Consider the following 18,031-nt stretch of genomic DNA (forward strand, 5'->3'; position numbering starts at 1 on the left):
AGGACTAAAGAGACGTTTTTTAGTAAAAATTAAACCATATTATTGATAGATATATATGAACAAGAACCCTACTTTTATTGTATTTTGCACTATATATTCTTAGTTTAAAGACATTTTTATTTGAACGGTAGACATTGTTTTATGAACATGAGCAGTAGATATTTTTTTTAAATATTATGAAAAAATTAACGAGAGCCAAACAAACAGCACGGTAGGAGAATCAATCCGACACAACCCCCTCCAACAACATCAACATGAGAGGGGAACAAAACAAACCCTACAACTACTCCAAGAAATAGCCATTGAGCAAGACGGTGAACAACATCATTCGCAAAAAGATGCCCCAAGAGACAAAACAAGGACCTAGATGCACCGAGAGACAAACACAAGGACCTAGTGTCCGAAATAAAACAATACAATACATATTCAATAAATCAACACCCGCACCATTAATAGAGTTATAAGTTAAGCACAATCAGACTCCAACAAATAAGGGGATGGAACTAAATATCAAACCTAGATAGATAACCCTTTAATCACAACAAGAACTTTCAGATTTTTTGTGTCCCAATTTGATGCCACCTTCTCACACCCACCAAGGATAAGCAATCGGATGGATTCACGGATGAAAATCAGCCAATGCCCTCGCACTTAGACGCATCATGATCTTTCAGCAACCTAAATCAGGTAGAGACCACGGTCTATAACTCAACAAGCTCCTCTCTAGGGTATTATAGGGATAAAAGAAACCTACACAACACACTAAGTGATCGAACTCCTCCGTATGAAAGGAGACTTTCCCAACAACTGACTCATAAAAAAAATGATATTGCTCGAATTCACGATAGATCTACCCATCCCACCCAACGTAGGATTTAGATGTATGAATTTTGAAATGTTTTAAAGTTAAATATATGTGTTTGATTCATGAATTTTGTATAAATCGAACTACAATAACTACTTAACAAAATGTAAAAAATAATTAACGTACCTATAAATTGAATAATGTATTATTTTTCAACCTACTGTTGTATTGATTAATTATTATCTCTCGCCTTTAATAAAAACAATTGAAATTTTGTATATTAAACATTAACTAAAATATTTAATTCAATTACTTATTAAAATAATTAGAACATTAATAGTTAATTGTTCAATTTTATATAAATAATTAATATAAGATGAAGTAAAAAATATTGACAGTAAATGTATTAGTTGAAATTTAACAAGTTGAAATAATACTTTTATATTTAATAATTAATAGACACTAATTTATAGATTAATCAAACCATAATGATCATATAACAAAATTTCAAAAGGAGGATGTTAGAGAAACATTTACAATTTCTAAATCTTTTCTAGATAGGTATTTTATTTTTGGAAGTCAAATCATATTTAATTTGTTTTACTTAAAGAAAACTTTTGATATATGTATATATTCAATCTAAATATGATATCAAATTAAAGGATTTAAATTTATGGCCCATAATTTTGTGGAGAAAATAGAACTCCCAAGTTCAACCTCATATATATTGATAGTTAAAAGAAATACAAAGTTCATAATAGAAAAAATATATATTATCATGGTATTGTATATATTTTGAGTATTCACTTTCATATTAGCATGATTTATGTTTGAAAAAATGGCTGTTGTCTAAATAAGATGGGTAGCAAAATTTGTAAAATGTTTATTGAAAATATGGTGTGAATGGTAAATAATATAGATTGCTTTTTGAGATTTTAGTTGATGATTTAAATAGTATAGATTGAGCTCTACAATTGTAGTCATTAATTTCTTTTATTAAGTATAATTGGAGGTACGAATATTTGATTTTTTTTTTTGTTGCATAGTAAAGATAGAGTTACAAATTTTTTGATTTGATTAAATCCTAATGTTTATACTCTGTCAAAGTTTTGTTGATAGATTTTTATTATTATTTAAGAATCAAATTAAACATTCGTTTCAAATTTGAATTGAGTATAAATGATTAGATATTAACCCTTTTAACTCATATTTTACTTTTAATTAAAAGTTTCGATCTATCTCACTTTAATATTTTAGAAAAAAATGATTGAATAATACGTTTTTTTAATTTTTTAATATTTTTTTTTTTGTTAGTCAATATATTTATAAGAATAGACTTAGTTTATATTTGATTTTGAAAAGGTATCTTTTTAGTTTTTAAAATAGGTAGAGGAAGTGCCTCAAATATATTTATATTTTTTTATTTTAAATAATTATATAATATTTTAAATAAAAATATTAATGTTTAAAAATCACACTATCTAAAACTATTTTTTAAATTTTTGAATATTATATAAATATTTGTAGAAAAATCAAATAAAAAAGTATGTAGGACCTCTTACACCAATCTTCTAAAATTCAACGGTTAAAAAGGTACATTTTGAAAACTCAACTACTAAAAATTTAAATTGGTACAACTAAGATAAAGTAAATTTAAAATAGAAAAAGGTGATCCATGGAAAAATAACAAAAAAAATTATTGAAAAAAATAGTAAATTTAAAAAACAATGACCTTATGATTATCGTCTGATAGTCTAATGATTACCGTTTGATAGCCGATATAACTAATTTTGTTATATTCACAATATGCAAAAAAAAATATGCACCGTTAACTGTTTTTTTTCTAAATATTTTTGTCATTTGATGCAATTTTCCTAAAAAAAATGATATTGTATAAAAAGGTATTTGTAAACAAAAATGAAGCCAACCAAAGATCAAAGTTGACTCGGTAAAGGAGGGTGGGCATAGGCCCAACTCAAGCCAGAAACCTTAGTCAAGGTAAAGGACGACCCTGGCTAAATGCTCGATAGTGCATGTTTTGACTCAATAAGGTCAATTTATTATCCAAATGCTTACTCGATGTCGACCCTAGCTGAATACAAATTGCACATCTTTGGTCTAGTTGATTATCTAATTATCTAAGACAGAATTGAAAACCCTAAAAAACATACTAAATTAATTTTATCTATAAATACATTATTAATCTTTATATAAGATAAATTTAAGTCTAACTCTCAAATTCTTTTTAGCTTCCCTACACTCTTTTTATTTAGGCATTAAAGTGTGTGACAAGCACTAAAATCACATTATTCTCGAGTTCAAATAAATTCACTGAATTAAAAATAAAATTTTAATATTTTAAAGAAAATAGAAACTTTACAACCAAATTATGAAACCACAAATTTTGTAATTTCTTAAAAAATCAACACAAATTTAAGAAACAAAAAGTGAGCATCCAACCACTACATGTTGATCGCAAGGGCCAATCAAAGGGCTCCACCTAAAAGCATTAGCGGCACGTGCTGTTTAGTTTTGCATCACCCTAACTATGGGCACGTGGCGCACGCGTGATTTGAGATGCTACGTGGCAGTATTTCTTTAATATAAAAGCTCATTATTTGGATGCCAAGATTACCCTCATACTAACCCCTTAAAAGGCTACCCCGATTGGGGGCTTTTTCGTAATCTTTCAAACCTCCCGCCCATTTCATCTCTACAAGTCGGAATCCACTGGCCTCCGGCAACCACCGTAGAAGCTTCTCCCGGCGGTTGGTAGCTTCGTCTTCGAAAGTCAGTAATTCGCCTTCCTTCTTACCTCTCAATTACAGCTAAATTTTATGTTTTCTTTCATTCTCCGTTCGTTTTCATGGTTTCTTATTGCTATAGAAGCACAGCACCGCCAGCACCGCCAGCACCTCTCTTTCACCTCTGATTCAAGGTTCACTGTTTGTATGATTTCGTTTTCTTTTGTTCTTGAGTTTCTTTAGATTTAGTTCGATGAACTCATGGATTGAGTTTTTCTTTGTTTTGTATCGAGCTTGTAGATTATTTATTCAAAAAGCAGAGTTGTGATGTGATATGAAGTTCCAACATGCTCAGTTTGTGATAAATACTGTATTTTGCGTATGCTATTCTTGTTTAGGGTTTAATAGCTTAAAATACGTTCGTGATCTTAAACTGTTTCTTATAATTTCAAAACGAAGTTCAAATGTTCAGCGTCCTCTGTTTTCTTCTATTAATCATATAAAATTTTCCATATGTTTTGTTTTCTTCACTGTTTTCTCCCCCCATTTTCTGTATTTTACTTGTTTTCCATTTCATCTGGCAATTGAAGATAACTGAGATTGGGTCGTCGCTTGAAAGATTTATTGAGTTGTGCCCTCGATCTTTTTCATTGCAGTGAAGCTGTTTTCGTCATGGATTTTGAGCCGTTGTTTTGTGTATGCCGTTTTCTTGGTATAATTGTAGAGATAAACTGGGGATTCTGATATACTAAGTATTTTTTTTGTACTCTGCTGTGATTTGAGAAATGATTATTTCACTAACTATAAATTTATAGGGACATACATTCATGTCGGGGGATTCCACAGAAAGTATGCGGAATTCTAAAATCATAGAAAATCTACATGCTGGAGATTACTCGTTAGTTGGGAGAGGCTATGGCATAGTAGGGATTGTTGGAACAATTTTTATTGGGATTCTCATAGCAATATTACTTCGGAGTGTCGTTTTGGTGAAGAAAAGGCGGAAACGAAGAGGAATTCCTGTAGAGGTTGGTGGTGATCCAGGTTATGCAATGCGTAATGTTCGGGTGACTGAACTTTCTCAAGTTCCTTGGAAAGGGGCCACAACCATGGCGGCACTGTTTGAGCAATCATGTCGAAAGCATGCTCAAAATAAATTTCTTGGAACAAGAAAATTAATTTCCAAGGAATTTGTCACTGCTAGTGATGGTAGAAAGTTTGAAAAGCTGAACTTAGGTGAATATGAATGGCAGACTTATGGAGAAGTGTTTGAACGTGCTTGCAACTTTGCATCCGGGCTTGTTGGGATTGGCCATGATGTTGATAGTCGTGTTGCCATTTATGCAGAAACTTGTGCTGAGTGGTTTATTGCCTTTCAGGTTATCTTATTATTGTGCTTCAACATTTTTTCTCTAGAACTTGCATTTGGTTTAAGCGTTAGATCTTTAATTTTCTGTTCTACTTTTAGACCAATTAAGAAATAAAGTTGATCTCTTTCAGGGATGCATTAGGCAGGACATTACTGTGGTGACAATATATGCTTCTCTTGGCGAGGAAGCCCTAGTCCACTCTCTCAATGAGGTTTGTCAAATAATCTTCTTTGCTGCGTTCTTCAGTTATTATAGCAGTAGAATGGACTTCTTTGTTGTAACTACAATTATTAAACGAGAGTACTTTACTCCTTTGACAGACCGAAGTATCTACTTTAATTTGCAATTCAAAGCAATTGAGGAAGCTTATGGAAATAAGTTCAAGTTTAACAACTGTTGAAAACATTATTTATTTTGAAGATGTCGGGTACGAAGCTGATTTTATTAGCTCTGAAAATACAAGCAAATGGAAGGTGATATCCTTCTCTGAAGTCATCAAACTTGGTACGGAGAATCCTGTTGTTCCAAGCTTACCTTCCAGTCACAGTATTGCTGTTGTGATGTATACGAGTGGCAGTACAGGTTTGCCAAAGGTATATTCCCATTAGTCTGATTATTTTGTATTTTCTTGGTAAATTTTGGGCTTTCACATTTGTGACAAAGTAGTACTTTCCAGAACACTAAGTTTGGCCACGTTCAGTTCATCAGCCACCATGGTACCTTAGTAGTCAAAGGGACATGTAAGCTCAAATGCCTTTAATCATAGGTTCAAACCATGGTGCTTGCATGAGTATCTGTTAGGGCCCCGATTGTGCTAAAAAGGGTAAGAAAGGAAATGGAGCCTCATCAGGTTAGTTAGAAGAATCAAACTGGATGGGACTGCGAAGATTATGTAGAGAAGGAACGTGGGCTGGACCGGTAAAATATGTTAGAGAAATAGTGTTGCGAGGTTTTATGCCTTTTGTGAGTGGACTTTGTAAAGAGTGGAAGAGAGAGATTACCAACTCTCTTCAATTAGCTGGGAGACATTTTGTATCGCCTTAGGACAATTTTTTTTTAATATTAATACATAGAAGGGAAATACCTTTAGGTTTTCCCATCAAAATATTAGAAGGATCGTATGGTTGTCTTGTGGAATTGGTTTCGGTGTAAGTTTGGGCCAATACCCCTGATTATATGAAATTAATCTCGGTTATTCATTGTGTTTGGATTTTTCTTTAATCAATGTGTTGCTTCTCATCTTGGCACAATGTGAAATTTGAACTCGTAATGCCATACTCTTACACTGTTAAATTACCACTCTTAGAAGTTTAAGTTATTGGATCGTGGTAATTTGTTCTTAAGGATGATATTAAAAGGTCTTTGGTGTAGAATAATTCATTATTTGACAATGTTGCTAATGTTGATTGTACTCAAACTCTTTGCCTTCATTTGACGAGCCTTTTATAACAGAAATACCATACTGACAGGGACTAGACATGCTATATTTTCTCTCTTCTCTTTTTCTTTTTAAGCAGATTCTGTTCATCTTTTCTTTTTGTCATTTGAAATTTATAAAATATGTGTGTTTATATCTCATAAATGAGCCCTAACATTTGTGTTGTATAATAGGGGGTTATGATCAGTCATGGCAATATTGTAGCCACCGCTGCAGGTGTCATGACAGTTATTCCAAAACTTGATAGTGATGATGTATACTTGGCGTACTTGCCCCTTGCTCATGTTCTAGAACTGGCAGCTGAGGTATCATCATGTTTGCATTAGTGTACAACATAGTTTTAAGTATCTTTACTAACTTGTTGGTGTCCAGGCTGTTATAGTCTCTGCAGGATCGGCAATGGGTTATGGTTCGCCACTAACAATGACAGACACTTCAAGTAAGATAAAGAAAGGAACAAAGGGAGATGTTTCTGTTTTAAAACCAACAATCATGACTGCAGTTCCAGCTATCTTAGATCGTATTCGAGATGGAGTTTTGAAGAAGGTTTTAGATGGAAAATTCATTTCTGAGTAATTAGTGTACATGAAAGTTGAGGATATTTGTTAATTTTCAATTATGCCACAACTAGGTTGAAGAGAAGGGAGGCTTAGTGAAGAAACTCTTCCACATTGCATATAATCGCGAATTGGCAGCTTTGGAGGGAAGCTGGCTTGGAGCTTGGGGACTCGAAAGATTGTTTTGGAATGTCCTCATCTTCAGAAATATACGTTCAGTACTTGGAGGACGTCTTCGGTTCATGCTCTGTGGTGGAGCTCCTCTATCAGAAGAGTCGCAACGTTTTTTCAACATTTGCATGGGGTAATGATATTTTAATTAGTTTCAATAACTTCAACTCCTTTCCTCTCAAATATTGGTACATCGGTAGTGCAAATTATCGTTTTGATTTGGAAGCATTACTTATGGTTATCATTTACCAGGCTACCTAACCAGTCCATTGTTTTGTAATAATCAAAATGTGGCTTGTGTAAAATCAATCACTTGTTCAAATTGTATGTATTTCTTTCAACATAATTATGTGATGGAACATCTTCAACAGGTCGACAATTGGTCAAGGGTATGGCTTGACAGAAACATTTGCTGGTGCTGCGTTTTCCGAATGGGATGACACAAGTGTGGGGCGTGTTGGGCCTCCGCTTCCTTGTTGCTTCATTAAGGTACGCAAGGATTTTATTTCAAATGAAGTAATAAATTTGTTGTTCTCTAGCCTTCTTTGGTAGGGTCAAAATGAGTTACCGGACTCTTAGAAGCTCACCTGCGGAAAAATAATGCTTTGTTGCTACATATTCATGGTGGAAAATGAAAGAGATATATCATGGGATGCACAAAGATCAATTGTTTATAGTTTGTTAAATCACCATTGAACTACCAACTTGAGCTAAACATAACTTAGCTCAGCAGTTGAGATATCTCTGTGGCCTTGAGAAGTCAGAGTTCAAATCCTTCCACCCACAAGGATTGTAATAATCATGTAAAAGAAAAAATCATCACAGAACCTAAAAATTTGAGCTGATAGGTTACCTGTAAGTTCAACGAGTGCCTATCAATACTAATTTTAGAGGAAATGACACTCCAGGGATTCAAAAAACACAGGACCTCCAACTCTTAGTCTATCTTAAATCAACTAGTGTAAATATTATATTGATAATTTAACATTTGTCTTAGCTCGTTTCTTGGGAAGAAGGTGGCTATAGGACGACTGACAAACCAATGCCAAGAGGAGAGATTGTTATTGGGGGCACTAGCGTTACTGTTGGTTACTTCAAGGACCCTGAAAAAACTAACGAGGTCTATAAGGTAATTCTCTAACCATATTTCCAATAGATTTCAAATTCTGCAGTAGGTCCCAACTTTAAGCTTTACAACAGGATGACGAGAAAGGCATCCGCTGGTTTTACACTGGAGATATTGGAGCATTTCATCCCGATGGATGCCTTGAGATCATTGATAGGAAAAAGGATATCGTTAAACTTCAGCATGGAGAATATATATCCTTAGGGAAGGTGAGGTTTTAATAAAACTTCAATAAAAAATTTGCTGCTAACATACCATCAAAGATTTTTAAGGTTTAAAATCTTCTTCTGTGCATATAGGCCGAGGCTGCCCTACTATCAAGCAAGTACGTGGATAATGTTATGGTATATGCAGACCCATTTCACAATTATTGTGTTGCAGTTGTTGTCCCTTTGCGTCCAGCCCTTGAGGAGTGGGCCAAAGAAGCTGGCATCAACTATGGGGACTTTTCTCAGCTATGTGAAAATGGCGAAATCATCAGTGAGGTTCAGAGATCCCTTTCCAAGGTTTGCAAATCCTACTCTTATCTATTGAAAGGCAGAAAAATTATAGAAACAGTCTGATGCAAACTGAAAGACTCTAAAAATATAGATGGGTTTTGATATGAAACTCAATTTTTCATAAAAAGTATATGGGTCGATCTTCATGTTCTCAGTTTTCAAACTACATTATTTATTTGTTATGGTATTAGATCCCATGAAACATAAAAATATTTTGGTAACAACAAAAAAATTATGTGATCCGAATTTGACTTCTAAGGATGAAAAGGTCCCACAATCAGTTAATCTTTCATTCTCGATTAGTTTTTGAGATGAAACCATCCCATATTTATCTAACAGATTGCACTGACCTATCTTTTAATTTATATCTTCTAATTTATATAGATAGATTATATGATTCAATTTGTAAAGTCCACCTATATTTGAACTGAAGAAATAGAATCGGCGTTGAGGAATGAAGCAATTAGGATGGCAGGCCATGTTTTTTCATTATTTATTAGCAAGATTAATCTGATAATCAAATGAATCGTACCAAACCAGAAATAGTTGTTTTATTTTTAGAATTTGGCTAAGATGTGAACATCTAAAGAAACCGTTGCAAGAAATTGAAAGGAGGCTTTTTAACTGCAATAAATGAAGACATCATGCAAAACTAAATAGCTGCAGCTACAAACACAAAGAATGAATTCCCACTTGTGAATAGAGTAATACTTTTAATGACTTTACAGGTAGGAAAAGATGCAAAGTTACAAAAGTTCGAAATTCCTGAAAAAATAGTGCTGGCACCAGATCCATGGACCCCAGAATCAGGATTGGTTACTGCTGCTTTAAAGATAAAAAGGGAACAAGTGAAGGCTAAATTCAAGGATCAACTCCAACAGCTATACAAGTAATTAAATACTGCCAAACTTTTCACTTTAGTACACATCACATGGATCTCCACACACTTAATGAAGCTTACTAGCATTACTCCTCGCTGAAATTAGTGTAAATAAAGAAAAATAATAACCTTGTCTGGTTTGTATATATAATGTGATAGACATGAATAAGTAGATTGCAATATATATTCTGCATCTAAATAAACAGGGTTAGAAATAGAGATGGAGCTTTTCATTTTTATTGTGGATTTGGTTCTATTATTTTTGCCTCTCATTTGTCATTCGCACAAAGTGGACATTTTAGAAGTTCATAGACTGTCAAATTTGATATAAAGATCCTAGAGGAATTGAAATTAAGACCTTCATTAGATATTAGATATATTCTCTCTTTTGTAAAATCAAAACTGATTTAGAAAGGAAAAAAGAAAGATTTCAAAGTATTTGGTTATATTTGCAAAACTTAAAAAGAAAAATACTAGGTGTTCAATTATACTAAATATCGTTGCTACAACAAGCAATGAAACAACATTTTGCAATAACTTCTCAAAAAAAAAAGAAAATCATGCTAGGTTGATTTACCTAAATATAGTTTAGGTCAAATGTTTGTTTGTTGTTTGTTGTTTGTTGTTTTTTCTTTATGAAGTACTGTAATTTGGGTGGTGGCTCCCAACTTAAGAACTCGACTTCTTGGGTTGAGATTTGTTCTATTTTAGGTCATCCATTTGTAAATAATTTGATTGACTTTCCAAATATTTTTCCTCTCTCTTTTGTTTTTTAGGTTTAAGTTTTAATGGGAGTTGTAAGGTAAATTTTAATTTCTTTATTAGGTTTCCATTTTTATTTAGAAAGTTAGAGATCAAATTGGATGTAAATTCAAAAGTCAAAGTACTGTATTGGCATACACTGATATCAAATGAAATATATTCAAAACTTAGTACTACAAAAAGTACAAATTTAGTTTATCCACAAAATTACTATTATTATTTTTACTAAACTTTACATAGCTCAATTTAATGAACTCTAATTCTGAGATTTATTGATATTTTTAGATTTGTGAAAGGGTAATTAGAATGAATAGTACATCAAAAATTAATAATCAATAATCTATTTGTAATGAATTTTATCACCCGTGCTAAATTTAAGCTTTTATTATTTCGAGTTTGTTGTTATATTTACAATCGTAATCTTAGAATTTATTGATTTTTCATTTCTTTTTACATTTGTTGAATAGTATAAAACACCTAGACAATATTTTAGGAGAATTTTATAAAATAAGATAAGATTTAAAAATACCTTTTGTATGAATCACGATGAAAATTAAAACTTTGTCAAAGTCACAAGCATTATTCACTTTGTCAAAGTCACAAGCATTATTCACTTTGTCAAAGTCACAAGCATTATTCTCTGATATATGCTTTTGGTCAGTCGTGCGTTGTGTTCCGTCATGAATGGTCTTATCACTTTAAATTAAGTACTCTTTTGAATTTGCGTATAAAAAACAACTACTCTTTTGAATTTGCGTATAAAAAACAACTATTTCATAATGGTTTCTCTTTTTTAGAAGCATTTCTTTTGATTTTTTAAAATTATTTAAAATGTGATTTTCTTATCCAAAGTAATTACTCTTTAAATTTAAAGGATAAAATTGTTTGAGTATAATCTCAATTTGTTGGCCTCGTATATTTAACATATGTGTGTTTTTATGCTTTGATATAGTTTTGATTTCGATAACAACTTCAAGGAGATATTTCAATTACAATTTTTATTCTTGATAACAAACAACAAAAAAATTGGATAAAAGTTGCTCATGCCTCCTATTGCCATATTCTAGTTGACTTTTTTTTTTTTTTTTGTAGTTTTGAAAATTTATATTCTTTAGAAAACTATTGCATATACTAATCCAAACATTTAATATTGATCACAATTGAAACCAACTATTTTCTCCAATTTATTTAGGGGCTATAAAGCACGTGTCCTCCTCACATTATCGATTTTTGTATTTTAATATTAAATTTGAAGTATTAAATTATAATATAATTATTAAATTTAGTTTAATTTTGCTTAATTCTTGATTAAATGGTCGTGAAATCTTGACTGCTACAATTATTTTTATTTTAAATATCAATAATTTTCTTTCCATAAATATTAAGTTTTTTCATAAATTGTCACGAAATAGTTTTCATTCCAAATTTCAATAATTTTCTTTTTCAAAATATCAAATTTCTTTCTAAATTTGAATGATTTTAATTTTCTTTTTCAAAATATCAAATTTCTTTCTAAATTTGAATGATTTTCTAAAATGACGATAATTTAATTTTTCTTTTTAAATTTTAATTATTTTCCACGAGGAAGATAATTTGATTTCCTAAAAAGAAGAATTTTAAAAATAAGAGGAAAAAACTTTATCAAAAAATCATAATTTTATTATGTAACAACTTTTTAAAAAAATACAAGAAAGTCGGTGATCCAAACTTTTACTCTATAATATATAATGCAAATTTTAAATTTACATATTTATATTATAAAAAAATCATATGAAAATTGTCAATATTTCTTTATTGCTACAAAATAGAGTGAATGTTATTAAAGTATAAGTAAAATGTAATGATATATTTTAAAATATTTTTTAATGTGTTCACTATATAATGGTGGGTGACTCGCCGAGAACGAGAAGTGTGGTGTAGTTTAAGGAAAATGTTAATATTAATAAAGAGAGAACTAATTTGAAAGATTAATTTTATAAAGCCAAAATGAAATTGTGGCGCGAGTACAACAACCATTAAGAAACGATCAACGTCTTTTTATCGACTTCTCTCTTCAGATAAGGTTTATTTTCTATCTCTCTCGTCTTTGAGCTCAGCCATGGCTGAAGCTTCAAGGGTTTTCAATTCTTCCCTTCTTCCCAACTTTCGTCCACTTCAAAACACTCTTTCAACCAAGCCCCACACTGCAACTTTTCGCAGACACTCAATCAACTGCTCCGTCTCCACCACTGACGGTGCCAGAGTGGCAGCCACCGGCCCCATTCCATGGGGTTGCGAAATCGATTCGTTGGAGAACGCTTCTGCTCTTCAGAAATGGTTGTCGGAGTCTGGCTTACCTGACCAGAAGATGTCGATTCAGAGAGTGAATGTTGGAGAGAGAGGGCTTGTGGCTTTGAAGAATGTTAGGAAAGGGGAGAAGTTACTGTTTGTGCCGCCTTCTCTCGTTATCTCTGCAGAATCGGTTAGTTTTCTTCATTGGGAGTTCGTAAAATGGCAGAATTTTGCACCAATTGTTACTTAATGGTACTCTTGTGGGAATGTTTTAGTTGTCTGCAAACTGTTCGGTGAATTTTGTTTAAGTCGTTTTCATTGTGGTACCGGATTATGGTGTTGGGTTGTATAGCGACCAATCGTGTCTAAGTTTAGCTTCTTTTTGTTTATTATTATTATCTTTTTTTTAAAGATATGAGTAGTTGTGTTTGAATGGAAAGTGGGCAGATGAAATCAATCCTCCTCTTTCAAGGAGCAACAGAGGAGCAAAATTAGAAATTTGCACTGGCAAACCATTTTTTATGATTCCTTTCTTTTGTAAATTTCATACATCAATTAAAATTGTTTCTCATAAAAAGAAAAAGAAAGGCTAATTGCCCTTGGACTAACCACGTTGCAATTTTGGGATGGTTGGAGTAAACTACACGAATGATTTTAAGTGAACTAGGCTTGTAATTTGACTTCTTTGGTGGGGAGTGTGCAAGCGTTGCCTTTGCAACTTAACTTCAAGGTTATGGTTTTTCATTATCATCTAAGCTTATAAACCAACAATATAGCCTTTTCCACCTTCTTCCAATTGGAAAACGAAAAATGCTACACCAGTAAATGCCTTCCCAATCTCAGCTTGTCTCTTTGTTTTCTATGTTAGGAGTGGAGCTGCCCTGAGGCTGGGGAGGTGTTAAAACGTAATTCAGTACCAGATTGGCCACTTATTGCAACCTACTTGATAAGTGAAGCAAGTCTAATGAAATCATCAAGATGGAACAACTATATATCAGCCTTACCTCGGCAACCTTATTCACTTTTGTACTGGTCAGTTGCTTTATGGTCAAGCAACTTTATCTTTTTGTGTGCCTGGACTTTTATACCTAGTCCTCACTAATGTAGCTTCTCTTTTATCATTTCAGGACACGTGAAGAGCTAGATCGATATCTAGAAGCATCAGAGATCAGAGAAAGGGCAATAGAAAGGATCACAAATGTTGTAGGAACGTAAGGCCACATTTTCTCTTTGCTTATTTTCCTATTAAGTTTAGTTAAACTGCTATATGCTAGAATTTTCAATCAGTAGCCTAAATTCTCGTAGTACATCATTCTGTTGTTAATTAAATAATAATTTGTACTCTGTGATTTCTGGTTCAGATACAATGATTTAAGCATCAGGGTATTTTCTAAACATCCCGAATTATTCCCCGAGGAGGTATTAAGTTCTATGTTCTCCAAGAAGTTTTCGCACTATCATTTTATAACTTTGCTTTATTCATACTGGAATATGTTCAACCTCTTTTTGTCCAACTGGTGTCAACTCTGCTAAAACACCATTGTGTTCATCTATTTTTTTGGAACGGAGATGAAACCTCTCTATTTTTTTAAAACCATTGTGTTCATCTATTCATTTAGGTTTTGGCATTGAAGAGAAAATGGTGTAAACCAAAATCTAAATTTGTATGAAATGACACTCTTCTTCAATTAGGGGAGGAGCTTTCTTCATAGTGGAAGTGATTACAGGAATGTGAGAGAATGTTATAACAATCAAACTAGCTAAAGATTCACTACCTAACTCTAAGCTAGTTAGAAAAATAAGGCCTCACACTACACCAGTAAACTTGTTTTCGGCTCAGGTTTGTCTATTAAAATATCTATTCTCTTGAGAAGAGTTTTGATCAACCAAAAAACCAACAAGTTCTTGATCAACTTTAAGCACATATTTATTTTTAAGCGGAGACAAAACATTTTTTAAAGCACATTACAGTACAGTTCTTTTCAATTTAACATTTAGTTCCTGGGGGACCTGGTTTAGCCATTTAATAATTATGTCTACATTATTCAATTTCAATTGCTACATTTTAGGGAAAAATGCAAATTTATAGTTTTGGTTGCCATACAATTATGTACATAAATACGTTCCAGTCCTTGAGCAAACCCCAATTTACTCAACTCTTGTTTTCTTGAAAAATGAAAGATAACTATATTCTTCCTGGATATTTGATTTTCAGGTATTCAATATTGAAACTTTCAAGTGGTCGTTTGGGATTCTTTTCTCCCGCTTGGTAAGTTCATTTAATCAAATACTATGCTGTAAAGTATGTGGTATGCTTAATAATTGGAGATCAAGGCATAAAACTATGTTATAGGGATTAATTTGGAAACAACTTGGTTGCACTTCTGAAATGGTATTCATCTATTGAAACTGTAAAAGCCTTAACTTTTAGTTTATTTTATTTTTTAACATCTATCTTTGCTGCCCCTTTCTTTATATATATTTTTTGTCCATATGTAATTTGAATGCTGACAAGATAACATTTCTCTCAAGCCCAGGTTCGGTTACCCTCTATGGATGGAAAGGTTGCATTGGTTCCCTGGGCTGATATGCTGAATCATAACTGTGAGGTACGCTGATTGGTATTTTTCTAAAGCCGTGAGTTGAGCTGCAGAATTGAAATTTAACCCTTGCAACTATGAATGCTGCCTCAGGTGGAGACTTTCTTGGATTATGATAAAGCATCCCAAGGTGTTGTCTTTACAACAGATCGAGCATACCAACCAGGTGAGCAGGTAAAAGAACATTTAAAATTTTCATCATGGATGAATCTGATGGAATAATGTAAAACTCAAATTTCTTGGGAACTTGAATTAGAAAAATGAAACTATTTCGAACTTGCAAATCATATTGGATCTTGAGTCCATGATGAAACATAATGGCCAGTGCCATAAATGGTAGAAAGAAAGATCAGAAACTTTTTTTCACTTCACGCTTCCAAAAGGAACATTTCCCAGATAGACGAAATTTATGTCAACCACAAAAGTTGTATTACTATGCATCGTGTTTACTTCAATCACTGATCACTGCAGGTGTTCATTTCATATGGCAAGAAATCTAATGGGGAGTTGTTGTTGTCATATGGCTTTGTTCCAAAGGAGGGAAGCAATCCTAGCGATTCTGTTGAGTTGTTACTCTCCCTAAAAAAATCTGATAAATGTTATAAGGAGAAGTTGGAAGCACTGAAAAAGCATGGATTAAGGGCGTGAGTATGAAGAAATTGATGAGTTCTTCACCATTTATCGGGATTTAATTCAATGAACATTTTTATGACTTCCATTTTCCAAATTAAAAGAAGATATCATCTCATCTTCCTTCATAAAGATTCATCTTTAATTTCTGATGCAAATCTTAATAATTAGTGGTAAACTAATCACATTCGGGTTAGTTCCTCCCAACACTGTTTCTCTTGTTAATATCTTGTTATTTTGTTGATCGTGCTGGCTAAATTATCATGGCAGATCCCAGTGTTTTCCTATTCAAGTCACTGGCTGGCCTTTAGAATTGAAGGCATTTGCTTATTTAGCTGTTAGTCCACCAAGTTTGAGCAATCAGTTTGACGAGGTTTGGTTCCCTACCTCTTTTATCCTTATGTTCTTGAACTTCATTAAGCAATATCTTTCTCAATGTGTATCTGTGTATTGCTACCAGATGGCTGCCGCAGCATCTAATAAATCAACAGCAAAAAAGGATTTAAATTACCCTGATATAGAGGAGGAAGCGCTGCAGTTCATATTAGATAGCTGTGAAACTAGCATATCAAAATATAACAAATTTTTACAGGTAACGGATAAAGAATGTGCTGATTCTACTATTTTAGTGGACATTGACAACTTGAACTGAATGAACCTCTGATTCTTGCCATACTAGCTCATAATAGAAATCCATATTGATTTTGGAAGATTTTAGTGATACTGGAAATGCATATTTCTGACCTTATCTTTGCAGGCAAGTGGATCAATGGATTTGGATGTGACGTCGCCGAAACAACTCAACCGTAGAGTATTTTTGAAACAGTTGGCAGTAGACTTGTGCACTAGTGAACGAAGGATACTTTTTCGAAGCCAATATGTAAGCCCACGTGATCTCATATATCTCCAGCTTTCTTATTCTTCACGAAAATGACAAGCTTTTTGCATTTTCTGGTTGTTACCAAGACTATATTTGATAACTTTTTGATTTTTTATGTTTTATTTTAAAAAAAAAACCTTACAAACACTATTTTTTTCACGTATAAGTTCCTTTGTTTCGTTATTTACCTTTGAGCATCGTTTCAAAAAAACCATATAAAAATTTGAAAACTAAGAAAGGTAGGCTCGTCGAAAGGTAGGCTTGTCTGATGATCATTTTGTTTTGAACATTATGCTTGTTTCTTTACAAATCTTGGTGAGTTTTTCACCTTTTTTCTTGTAAATACTTGTATTTTTGGAATTGGCTAAGAATTCAGAAAAATGGAAGACCGAAAAGAAAGAAATGGTGGGAAAACAAACACAATTTTCATAAACTAAATGTTTATCGAGCTAAGTTAAGTGGCTTGTGATTATTATTTGCTATGTAAATCTTAAAGGTTAGAACCTCTTATTTACTCTTTCTTCAATATTACTACTTCTACTAAAAAGAATCTGATAGCAATATTAAGAATTCGACTACTGTTATTGATATCTTGAGTATGGATGTTTTCAGATTCTGAGAAGAAGATTGAGAGACTTAAGAAGTGGTGAATTGAGAGCTCTAAAACTGTTCAGAGGGTTTGGGAAACTTTTCAAATGATTGGTTCACGAGTCAAACATGCTAGTCCTAAACCTTACAAAACACCCACCGGAGCTTTGCCCACTTGGCGTGGCCGCCACGGTTAGTTTCCTACTTGAGAATCAAAGAGTCTGGTCTATATAGCATCAAAGGTTCTGTTTAGAGTTGTGTAGTGAACAAAGTGAAAAAGGCAAAAGAACTTCCCCACTCGCTACCACTACCTCTTGATACATCTTCATATTGTAAGTTACTAAGTTGTGTATTTTGTTGGACTAGTTTTAAACATTCTTGAGAGAAAAATAATGGATTTCAGTAGCTTTTGATTCAACACAATTTTCATTTCACTTTGTTATTTAGCTACATTCTGAAGTTATTTTCCTATAGCTGTTTTGTTCTATTGTTCAGATTTTTTTTTTCAGAACTTCAGCTGGAGAACATCTCATCTCATAGTTGATCGATCTTTTTCATGCCTTTTGATTTTTGAATAAGTTAGCTTTTAGTTTTTACACTATGTAATTAGAATTTAATTTCTATATTTTGATAAAATTCTCCTAAATAGTATAGATATTAGAGATTATTTACGAGAGGTTTTTCAAATCGTATGGATTATTTATAAGGT

General features: G+C 32.7%; 2 protein-coding genes across 6 annotated transcripts; both read left to right on the forward strand.

Annotated features, from left to right (window-relative positions):
* Nucleotides 1-3,449: 3,449 nt before the first annotated feature.
* LOC101212158 (long chain acyl-CoA synthetase 8) lies at nt 3,450-9,830 on the forward strand. 5 transcript variants are annotated; one of them, XM_011660351.2, is made up of 14 exons: nt 3,460-3,595; nt 3,692-3,743; nt 4,206-4,261; nt 4,365-4,928; nt 5,050-5,130; nt 5,240-5,512; nt 6,531-6,662; nt 6,730-6,903; nt 6,989-7,218; nt 7,457-7,574; nt 8,083-8,214; nt 8,286-8,420; nt 8,511-8,717; nt 9,440-9,830. In XM_011660351.2, exons 4-14 carry the CDS (start codon nt 4,377-4,379, stop codon nt 9,602-9,604), a joined length of 2,199 nt encoding a protein of 732 aa, XP_011658653.1. In that variant the 5' UTR covers nt 3,460-3,595; nt 3,692-3,743; nt 4,206-4,261; nt 4,365-4,376; the 3' UTR covers nt 9,605-9,830. The 5 variants fall into 5 exon arrangements, with proteins under 5 accessions (XP_004144621.1, XP_011658653.1, XP_031744216.1 ...); XM_031888356.1 differs by lacking the exon at nt 4,206-4,261; XM_031888359.1 differs by lacking the exon at nt 4,206-4,261 and having other exon boundaries at nt 4,396-4,928.
* A 2,501-nt stretch (nt 9,831-12,331) lies between these two features.
* On the forward strand, nt 12,332-17,774 carry LOC101215367 (ribulose-1,5 bisphosphate carboxylase/oxygenase large subunit N-methyltransferase, chloroplastic). The gene is made up of 12 exons (XM_004144505.3): nt 12,332-12,814; nt 13,493-13,656; nt 13,752-13,835; nt 13,986-14,043; nt 14,840-14,893; nt 15,162-15,233; nt 15,318-15,398; nt 15,696-15,868; nt 16,125-16,227; nt 16,315-16,446; nt 16,612-16,734; nt 17,347-17,774. Exons 1-12 carry the CDS (start codon nt 12,452-12,454, stop codon nt 17,431-17,433), a joined length of 1,494 nt encoding a protein of 497 aa, XP_004144553.1. The 5' UTR covers nt 12,332-12,451; the 3' UTR covers nt 17,434-17,774.
* The last annotated feature ends 257 nt before the right edge of the window (nt 17,775-18,031 follow it).

This window comes from Cucumis sativus, chromosome 7, assembly GCF_000004075.3.
Source record: "Cucumis sativus cultivar 9930 chromosome 7, Cucumber_9930_V3, whole genome shotgun sequence".
In the NCBI taxonomy this organism is placed as follows: Eukaryota; Viridiplantae; Streptophyta; class Magnoliopsida; order Cucurbitales; family Cucurbitaceae; genus Cucumis; species Cucumis sativus.